At 40.3% G+C, this 11,211-nt stretch overlaps 1 protein-coding gene across 2 annotated transcripts; it reads right to left on the bottom strand.

The window, feature by feature from the left end:
* Window positions 1-27: 27 nt before the first annotated feature.
* stx17 (syntaxin 17) lies at window positions 28-10,604 on the bottom strand. Of its 2 annotated transcripts, none has more exons than XM_023400780.2 (7): window positions 10,430-10,604; window positions 9,409-9,618; window positions 9,239-9,304; window positions 6,949-7,281; window positions 6,050-6,100; window positions 3,828-3,914; window positions 28-1,136 (listed from the first exon to the last, which is right to left on the bottom strand). In XM_023400780.2, exons 1-7 carry the CDS (start codon window positions 10,442-10,444, stop codon window positions 882-884), a joined length of 1,017 nt encoding a protein of 338 aa, XP_023256548.1. In that variant the 5' UTR covers window positions 10,445-10,604; the 3' UTR covers window positions 28-881. The 2 variants fall into 2 exon arrangements, with proteins under 2 accessions (XP_023256548.1, XP_087028599.1); XM_087172473.1 differs by having other exon boundaries at window positions 6,949-7,278.
* Between the last annotated feature and the right edge of the window lie 607 nt (window positions 10,605-11,211).

Here is an 11,211-nt window from a genome sequence, read left to right as displayed (position 1 = left end):
CTCTTTATCTAATGAATGACATTACTGTTGGAAAGAAACATTTTATTTGGCAGTAAACCAGCAGTGGTATAATCAATACATGGCAGGTTCTTAACACTCCAGTCATTGAAGTGATCTGGACGGTGGCACTTTGGCGCTTTTTGTGCAATGTTTGCTCTCACGCTTGCAAACTACAAAAACAGGTCTGTATGTCAATATATATAAACTCTGAAGCAGTACCACTTAATTTAAATTATTAAATAAATGTAACACGACAGTTATGTTAGGCCAAAAAACTATTTTCTCCACACATTCTTTTTGTTGTCTCAGTATTACAGCTGTTCATATTGGAACTTTATTTTCTTTGTAAAAGAATATTAAGTCATGATTATATTATATATATTATATTATAATTGTAACTAGCAAACCCTGGTAAAAAAAAAAGGTTTAAGCTTGACGAACACACTAACTAGCATTCGACAGAATAATTGGGTTACTCTTACTGTTACACTGACTTAATTTATTTGGTGCCAAGGAATTCTTTTAGTAAGTGGTGCTCACAGCTATGTCGGGCTGACTCAACCATTCACCAACAGCTGTAGTGTAAATAACTGCTTTGCTGTATTCAGAATAAAAAAAAAAAAAAAAATCAGTTGTACAAAATTAGCTTCATGTCTTCACAGAAACGCCATTCACACCCAAACATCAAAGTATCCATGTCCCAAGTAAGGCTGTTATTACATAATTGTTTCACGGCAGTGCTTGGTAACAGCAAAGCGTGGCGTCAGTGTCAAATACTGAGTCTCTCTGAGTCTAGTTTGTACTTCTGATTGGTCAGTCAACACAGAAGCCTCAGTGATTAGCCAGCAGTTGAGGTCAGAGGACTAACCACGACAGTTAGGTCATTTGTCCTTGCTGGACTCTGGTTCAGCTGGTGGTTCTGGTGGTGGTGCTGTCAGTTGTTTCATCTGTAGATCCACGCGAGCTTTGCGGTGTTTCTGGACCAGGTTGCCCCCCGCGAACCCGAGGGCGCCCCCTCCCAGAGCAGCAGCCACCCCTGCAGCTTTGAAGCCAGCCAGCAGGCCAAGTGGACCTCCTAATACACCGCCCAGCAGCGCCCCAGCAACCGGCAGCACCGCCAACTTGTAGCCCACCGCCTGGAGAGACAGGAGAAAGAGATATGTTCCAGTTTAATTTATTACACACACACACACACACACACACACACACACGTTTTAGAGGCATTAGTACTTTGTGGCTTCAAGACAGTCTGAGATAGAGTTTGGATGTGTCTATCCTTTCATGATCACACATCGACCCACGGCAGGAAGAAGAAAAAAACTACACAAACAAGGCTGCATGTGTAAATGTAAACCGACACTTCCATAGCTGCATCAAAGCGTTTTCATTATCTTCATTTAGGAGAAATCAGAGAGATGTGGCCTGTGTGTTATTGCAGCTGTTATCATCAGAGTGGAAGGTGCTCTTTGCTGATGGCAATTAATGACTGATTCTCTGACCATCCTCACACACACATGCACACACGCACAGGGACACACACTTGATTAACACTTCACCATTAAATTAATCTAGTTCAAAAGCTAGCATTCCTTGTCCCCACCCCTGTGGCAGTTGAGGGAATTTAAATTTCATCTGAGCCGAGTTAAAAGGACTCTGGGTACAGGTTGTAGAAGATGGTTGGAAATGCGGGTTATGTGTGACTGCACACTGCGCGTGTGTGTGTAATGCTGTTTGACCTGATGACAGATTACAAGCTTTCAAACACACGAAAACATCTGACATCCCTCTCATCTGCTTTATCTCTCCACACGCCCCTCGTCTAATGCGCAGCTCACTACATCTACCAGCAACCTTACAGAGAGGTCAACCTTTGTTTGTGTCACCATTTGGGCAAATTTAATTTGATTTAACCATTTAAAAAGAATATTACATTATTTGAGGCATTTATTTTATAAATTTTAGGAGTAACGCAAACACTGAAGGCTGCGTGTACATGAGAAAACAAACTGCCAACCAACAATAACCAACCTACTCTACCACATGAGCCACAGTCATCAAAAATATTATATTGAGAACTGATAATAATATACAGTAGACTAACGTCGCTCTTTAGAGACCTTGGACAGTTTTACTGGAACTACTTTCTGACAAAGAAATAGTCCTTATTTCACTATTTTATGCAGCATAATATGAGGACAGTTTCTAGATGGGGTGTTGCTGTTAAATTAGTAAACTGTCATTTTTGATGCTTTGAGCATCACAAAAGAAATGTAAATCCCCATTGTACTTGGGTTGTGGCAACAAAAGAACCAGCATGTTCAACTCAAATGTCTTAAAAGTATAATGGGCGTCAACCCAAAAGTCACAAAACTGGCAAAAAAGCCGTCAACACTCATAACTAATTATAAATCACTTTTAATGTTCACGGCTGCAAACAGAAACAAACGTGTTTCAGCTGTGGGGTATTGAGGGGGTCAGGGAGCCATAGTGGTGAGGAGATAAGGAGAAGAGGCTTCTCCAAAGAGAGGCCTATTGGATACATTATTTACAGACTGTGTATCCTTGGGGCTTAAATGACGAACTGTCTCTAGCTTGTTTTTTATGAATACACACAGACACTATTAAAAGTATTTAATATCATATTTTCTAGGAATACTCTGCATAAGCTGTGTTTTTGTGACTTATTGTTGTATTTTTCTACTACTACTGTTTTACTTATTTTTGACTCTTGATGATGTTTCAATGAGTTGTATCAGGTGGTTATTTAAAACAATATAAGTGATTTATACTTGTTTGCGTGGTGGCAGAAATCTTACTAACCAGCATAAATCAGTATCTGCATGGCTAGATAACACTAGAGGTGAGTGAGAAAATATGTTTCTTTTTTTGTCATTGGTATAAATTGAACACTGTGGTAGAAGACAGCTATGGAAATACTGTTTTTTTGAATTTCAGTTGTCCAGTGTGTTAGCATTTACAGGTTTTTTTCATCAGCACACAGGAATCACATCTCTGTCATCATCATCTCAGAGTGTCTGTAATTACAGTCTTAATGCTTCACACCTCCATTATGTTCTTAAAAGTGTGAGCAAAACAAAGATCAAAATAGATTCCTTCATCTAACACATTAACATTTCTTTCCTTTCCTTTAATCCCAAATGAAAAATATCAGAACTTAGAACAAGCTTTCTTTAATAAGCACAATGCCAGAAAATTGCTTGCACTGGTGTGTGCGTGCGTGTGTGTGTGTGTGTGTGTGTGTGTGTGTGTGTGTGTGTGTGTGTGTGTGTGTGTGTATGTGTGTGTGTATTGTAGTCTGAGAAAAACAAGCAAATCATTCTGGATATTACAGACAAAAGTTTCAACATCTGAAGTGTGTTATGTGTGTGAAGGGCACTGAAGTATCTTTTTAAGTTACATTCAGAGCAGCGCGAGTGTATTGAATCGACAGTGGAGGCCAAAACGCAGAAATCCCGAAAAACTATTAAACAGTCATTCAAACCTCTCCTTAATGCCACACACACACACTAACACATAGACCCTCTCTTGTCACCTCTCTCATCCTACCTCTCTATCACTCCTCCTCCCCTCCACTCCTCTCTATCCCTCTCCTCTCTCTATTTCCTTAATTGCAGCTTTCCTCCGTATTTGAACGGATCAATAGGGACAAACGCTGTGGAATGGCTGGGAGGCAAAGTGCCATCGATCTCCCTATCTTCCAAACACCACCAACACAAACACACGCACATCAGATCATCAGGACACACACACTCACTGACACACACACACACACACACACACACACACACACACACACACACACACACCTTCCCCAGGCTCTTGGTCCCCTCCTCCACGTTGGCAGCGGCTGTGTTGACGTTGTCCTCTATGCTGTCAATCTTCTCCTGCTGAGACTGATGCACAGGGGTTAGACACACAAATACATATTAACATACACATACACACACATACAAGCAAGCAGCAATACATACAGTATACACATGTGTGAAAGAGCAACCACCTGTTGTGTACTAAGTTTTCTTATACGTCCAGATTCTGCTCCACGGCACAAGATTACATGGGAAGGGTGTGTGTGAGTGTGTGTGTGGAGGCTGTAGGTATATTCAAGAGAGATTAACTGGGGGTGGAGCCATACAGTGTGTTTGTGTGTGTGGTATTGTGTAGATCTCATGAAATATTCAGAGTGGCAGCTGTCTCTCTCCATGTGGGGGCTAGATAGACACAGTGACCAAACAACAACTAGAGCACTTTCCTTCTCTTTCTCCTCTTCTTCCTCACCTTTCCCTTAAAGCCGCTTCTTCCTCTCTCACCTCCTCACTCTGATTCAAGTTATTTTACAGAATCAGCTCTGTCGATTCAAGGACTAAGGATGGCAGTTTTGAGTCTTGCGACTTCTTAGATCAGAAGAGCAGCAGTTTCACTGAGACCCATACACCAAATAAGAGCCAAAAATCCCCAATTTAAGTTCAGTTAGGGACCTCTGTTGCACCTCTCCCTCTTGTTTCCTGTCATTTCTAATATATCACTGTCTAATAAAGGTATGAAATACTGTCATATAATCATAATGAAATATGAAAAAATATGACATTTATTCCATTCTAAAAATAGTTAATCACTAATTGTCTGTTGATTGATTAATCGACTAATAGTCGCCGCTCCAACTGATAAACCCGAATGTTGTTGTTGTGTATGTATATGTAGTTTGGTGGAAATTTCAAAAAAAAAAAAAACATTTGTTAAATTGAAAGCAGTCCATTCAGGAGCTGTTGGCTCAAAAAGAGGGGAATTTTACAATTCCATGACAACTGGGCAAACACCATCTACCTAGAAAGATGTGTGACACAAGCAAAAGCTTCATCAGAAATACTAAATGGACGTTGTGGTGGAACTGTTTTTTACCTACATTTGTCAAAATTTTTTATTTTTTTTATTTATCTTAACTTTATGACTGTTTTCAACAGCAGACCTACAAAGAAACGTTAAATTTTTTTCCCTCTTTTTGTGTGAAACCTGAAATAATCTTTTGATTAATTGATAATTGGAACTATGAAAAAGCCTTGGTTTTGAAGCTATGGTGATCTTAATAAATGGAATGAAATTAAATAAATTGAATTATTTTTTAGCATCTTTTGACCTATTGAGATTCAAGTAACTTGCGATGGGAATTTGCCCACTGTTGAGATTTTACACTGTAAATAATTAATAGAAGAAATACTAGAAAAATAATTAGATAATTTAATACTGTATTGGTGCGTTTAAAGCTCATTAGAAAGATACAGAAGATACACAAAGAAAGAAACTCAAATATAAGCACACAAACACTGGAACCACCACTAACATGACGCATGCAAAGACAAAGATACAACCACGCACTCACACACACTCAGTATTTCCATTGTGGCTGAGCGCTGGAATATTACTCCCCTAACGGCATCTTTCACCCTAGAGACACCACAACAACATGTCTATGCTCTTTCTGCCCCCCCCCCCACCAATGCCTCTGTCTGTTTTTATTCACCCTCACTACATCTTCACTCTATCATACTCTCTCTCTCTTTCTCTTTCACTGTTAATCTCTCCTTTCACCCTGCCTCCTTGCTTCTCTCCCTCCATCCCTGAGGATAGAGTGATAATCTGAGCCGTCTGTTCTCCACCTGCTCCGATGCATCCCTTGTTCCTCTCCTCTCCCTCTGTGGACAACCCGCTGTCCTCCCCCAAATCCTCCCTCTCTCCCCTGTCTACTACTCAACCTCTCCTCTTGCCTGGGTGAAGGGCCTCTGGGGCCCCAGCAGTAGTCCTGAGCTGATCTGTGTAACCTTCTCTCAGAGGAGCCTTACCAGGCAACAAAAGCACACACGGTCAAATACACACTACTTCCTGGAAACGCTATAGGCGAACTGTCTCTGTCACATTGTTTTTGTTCACAGGGGTAGCTGTGCACACACGTAGATAGAGAAATGCACACGATGTGAAAATGCAAATGTAGCAGCCGAAGAAGTAACAGACAGAGTTCAGTTTGTGTACTCACATGGACGAGCAGACAGAACTCCGTCACCAAACCACTCAGCTCCTTCAGATCCTGAGAGGAAAAAATGTCTGTATTTAATTCATTATAATGCTTATCACAAAAATCTACAGCTACAGTATGTCAATGCTGTCAGTATTGGAGAATGACAATAGAATTAACTAAAGACAGTGAATATAACAGTGAAGCAGAGTGAAATAGGTGCGTCTGTAGGAACAGGTAAGAGGGTCAATTGCATTAGACGATCTTGCAATATCTATGAATAGTGCATGTAACCATAGCAACACTTAGTACAGACCGAGGATGGAAACAACTTTCATGTACTTATGTTTAGAGCTTTAATTTGAATTCAACATAGACCTTTTTCAGAGACAGTGCCGCAGTGGGAAAATCACAGTTAAGTGTAAGTAATACGATTAATGATGGTTACTTAAGAAACGCTTCATTCTATACATGTTTTGTGTTTGTACATCACCTACAAATACAGGAGATATAGATAGATGGATATACCATAGTCAGAATATGTGAAACATCGATTTGTTTACTATGTTTAAAAAAGGTACTATGATGGGTGCTGGGATGAAACAATACAAATACAAATACAAACACAGAGGGTAATATTACATCACAAGAAGTAAGATTCGAGTAATCCTGATCAAACTAAACACAATTTACACAAGTTGGTGAAGCTATTTGTAAACTGCCATGGATGTCACGAATACACTGTACACCTTGTATTTACATATATACTAAAAACTAGAATCTATCTAACAGGGTTAGGGCTAACTCTAACAATGACATAAAATAGGTATAAAATAGAGTATGATTGCCAGACTATGTGTTACGGTACGGTACGGTTCAAAAATGTTGTGTAGGGAATGATAGAGTTCACACATGTATACCTCTTCCAGGTTGTCCCAGGACTCAGCTGCACTCTGATCTGCAGGGATTTCTGGAAGGTGGAGCTGTATTTGCCTGGTAGACATCGGCTCTTCACCTGCATCATCAACAGCATGGCAACTGCTGGACACATAGCTGGATGGCTGAGTAGCAGGTGGTGGTGATGGTGGTGGTGCAGGCTGTTGAACAGGGTTAGAGTGCAAAAGCAAGAAGTCTTGTGTGGCAGCTGACGCTCTTTCCCTGACTGGCTTGACAAGCGTTTCCAGTGCATCAGCGTCTTCAGCACGGACCCGAGCGCATAGTTTCTCCATCTCTCTGATGTTAGCTCTCAGCTGCTGCAGGGACATGGAGGAGAAGCAGGTTTCTCAGTGAGATTGAGTTATATATCAACACAGGACATAAAAATTCTCCTTAAATACAAGTAAAATTAATTTTGCCTGTTGCCCCAGTTGGAAAGAAATAAACTCATCTAGTGATGGGAAATGCATGTGCGTACTTTGGCGGGGGCTTATTAAGGTTCATGGAGGCTGGGGAAAACAAGCCCCCTCATCCCACCGTGCCCTGAGGGTGACAGGAGGATTACATCCTAGCCATCAGCCCTCCAGGCCGCGGCACGACCCGGGCTCAGGGGGTCAATGGGCTGCCAATAATACATTCAGCTAATTACACAACATGAATAAACAAACATGCATACACTTGGCCTCACGTGCATAAAACTGAAAAACACACTGATTAACACCAAGACAGGCAGGTCAGGCACCTGTCAGCCTGCAAATTAACCGTGACTGTAAGTAGCTTGAACACACTCAGCCAGACCAACCGACCACAATCTCAATAGCAGATATTCATGATAAAACAGTATTGACTACGCTCCCCCTGTCTCACAGCGTTTGCTGTGGCTGCTGTGGTGAGGGTGGGGGTACTGAATCTGCTTGTGCCCTCCTCCTGGGGGTTAGCTTGGTGATAGGCTAGTGGGAGTACATGTCAATCATCAGCAGGAGGAGAGACTTCAGCCTGTCTTTCCGCGAGGGACAAAGGACAAATGGATAAAAAGCAAAAGAGAGAGCCTAAACACACTCACAAACGTATTCAGCCACCTACTCTCTATCTACCTACTTTATCTATCTATGAAACATAGGCACATATGCACACACATACAGAATATACACATCTAAAGCAGAGTAGACTAAGCCCTACTCTGGATTAACACCATGAAGACATGAGAAAGCACTCTGCGTGTGTCCCTGGGATTTGTAGAGTAATGGTGAGAGAATAGGTGTGTGTCTGCTTGGAGTTATTTCACCTTCAGAGACATGGTGGCTTCCAGGCAACAACATCCCCTAAGGCATTTCACACCCACCATGTGAACAAGTACACAAGTACTTACACAACACACACAAGAGATGGTCCATTTGAGGTTTGGTAACGGCTCTTCTCTTGTCCTGATTTTTTAAAACTCCATGGAATTTCTATATAGGACATTAATTCAGTTCTTAATAAGTAACTCAGTCTTTTTTTGTATGTATGTAGCTCTAAACTCTAAATTAATACATTGAGACAGATTTATTATATTATTTTCAACCAAATCACATGGCCTTGCTCAGCAGATGGAGTTGTTTAGTTGTCATGGAGACAATCTAGTTGTTATCGTGCAACCTAGTAATGTAATAACAGTGGGTTGTTTCAAACAATACAGTATTCATTTTGTTCATTGTGGTCCTGCAGGGTTGAATAGGCATTTGATTGAGTCAGGTGCTGATGACTGAAAGTTATCTCCTTCCCTAAAACATCACCAAGAACACTAAAGACACCACTTACTGTCCCGCCACTGGTCATCACTTTTGATTTTCAAACTTGAAGACCTTGGTCGCTCACAAAAACAGGAAACCTCAAGTTTTTCCTAAACTGAGCTCCTAATTGTCTGGACAATATGAATCAAAAGTTACATGTCACACTGTTGCAAGGTCATGCTTATTCAGAAATTTTGAGAGATGGTGAGTCACATCATCATTTAAACAATCCTCACATTCACATATCTGCCCGACCTGAATAATGTAGTAACGGCTCTGTAATGACATAGCAGCTGGTTGTTTTGAATGAGAAGTTGAAATACTGAAACACTGAAATATATCAAATAGCTTAATGGTTTACAAAATAATAATGTGACTCCTATCGTTTGTTTTACAAAATTACAAGAGAATATAATGTACTGACAGGCCAGTTACCTTTATCTGTCTGTCACACACAAACACTGCTGCTTTTCTGAAGTTAACTGAGTATCTATTATTATACCTGAACAGTTCTGCTGGCATTGATATGCTCCTGATGAAGGCGGTCCCATTGCTGGCTGTGTTGGTACTGTGAAAATGAAAGAAAAAGTATCAGTTGTCCATCTGTTGACCGGCAGTAAGAGTGTGGATGTGAGGGTGAGATCATGTGTCCAGCCAGATTTCAGCCGTCACCTTCAGTATGTTATTGTGGTGTTTCTGCAGTCTCTCCAGGTCCGTGGGTAGAGCCACTTTAATGAACTTGTGGATCGGTGCCTCCAGGCGCCTCAGTGTCAGCTTGTTGCTTTCCTCTGCCATGTGTCCTGCTGACTGCCCACAGCCAACACCTCTGTGTAACTTTAGACACTGCACCTGCTCAGCTTTATCTATCTGCCCCCACAGACACTGTAAATACCAGCAGAGTATGATTTTGATAAAATACATAAATCAAATTAATAAACTGTATGACACATGCGGTCCTGCCCACACATCTAGAACTGGCACCTCCATAAGATGAATACAATTTTTTGCTCACCAGCATCCTCTTAGTGAAAAGAGTAAGTTAAGTATTACAGCATTGATATACTGACAGTGCAACATCTACACTGAAAGGATGACTCAGTCAATCAGTCAAGAGAAAATTGTCAGCAATTTGGATAATGGACTAATCATTCAAGTCATTCATCAAGCAAAAATGCCCCAAATTCTCAGTTTCTAGCTTCTCGAATGTGAGAATGAGCAGTTTTTCTTTACTTCATATCACTTTAAATTAAGTAGCTCTGGGTTTTTAATGGTTAAGGTTAGGCTTTGGACTTGCTACATGCATTTTTCATGATAAAGCGGTTAATTGAAAAATAATTGATAGATTAATCAAGAATGAAAAACTAATATGTAATATTGTAGCCCTATATAATAGTACTGTACCATGTAGATATTCATAATAGTGCCGTATGTTATTACTAAGCTGTTATTTTAATGGTTATTAGAAGCCAATAATAATCCTAAACCTCTCACACAGTAGTACTAGGGGGAGTCGGGGGGTGATACCCCAAACCCCCAAAACATTCAATAGGTTTTATGAACATGTACAATGTATTGTACATGTCAGAGAAACAGTTAAGACGCTATTAGCTAAATATTAGCGCTTTGAAACACCAGTCTACTGCTAACCACCTCTGAGGCAAACGAAACTTGAAGGACATACGGCGACACTTACCAGCAAAAATGTCATTCAAGAATATATTACACTCGCTAAAGACTGCTGTGAGTCTCCACACTGATGTGAAAATGAACCTTTAGCTACATTCACTAATTTACGACAACGCTTTCGTTATTGTTTCTAACAGTTTCGTGTTTGTAAACAACTCTCTTCCCAGTGCGTCCACGAATAGTTTCCGACTTCAACCAGAACCCGCAGCACATTGTGTTCCTCGTCACCGGGTCCCTTGGAAGTATCCTTTACCAAGTTACTACGATGTTTATAAACTAATTCTGTGGCGACTTGAATTTTTCGTATTGATCTAATTTGATCGTGTTGTGTTGTATCAGGAGGGGCGTGATACGAAACAAAAAAGTATTCAAAATTTTACATACGAATCACACAGATTTTTACTATCACAATTGTCATAATTCAATTCTATTTAATTTAAATCAAGATTTTAGCAAATTATTATGAGACAGTATTGTAGCTACCATTGAGGACAATGAGGTTATTTCTTAACTGGATCATGTCTTAACGTATCTGGGAATGTAGGGTTGAATGACATGAGTAGTTCATGTTGTGCTATTGCGCTTTCCAAAATCCTGGCTGCAGCTTTCCTATGGGGCCATAATTACTTTAGTTGAGGGCTGTTATGAAACTGTGGGGTCACTATATCTCACAATTACTCATAACAACTATACTATCAAAATAATGTGACCATGCTTAAATTTCAGGTTGGAGCAAAATAAGTACTAGCTCCAGCATTGTTAAGTAACACATCTCAATATTTAAAGTTA

The sequence above is a fragment of the Seriola lalandi genome, unplaced genomic scaffold, assembly GCF_002814215.2.
Source record: "Seriola lalandi dorsalis isolate HSWRI2012SDOR001 ecotype SW California unplaced genomic scaffold, Sedor1 jcf7180002052955, whole genome shotgun sequence".
NCBI classification, from domain to species: domain Eukaryota; kingdom Metazoa; phylum Chordata; class Actinopteri; order Carangiformes; family Carangidae; genus Seriola; species Seriola lalandi.
Note: the sequence above shows the minus strand (reverse complement) of the source record. Positions and strands in the feature narration are given on the sequence as shown.

Excerpts from the sequence above, each read along its gene's own strand:
- stx17 (XM_023400780.2), bottom strand. Across the intron at positions 7,282-9,238 it reads ATGCCAGCAGAACTGTTCAG|CAGCTGAGAGCTAACATCAG; the intron begins GTATAATAATAG and ends ATGTCCCTGCAG. Across the intron at positions 3,915-6,049 it reads AGTTCTGTCTGCTCGTCCAT|TCTCAGCAGGAGAAGATTGA; the intron begins GTGAGTACACAA and ends CCTGTGCATCAG.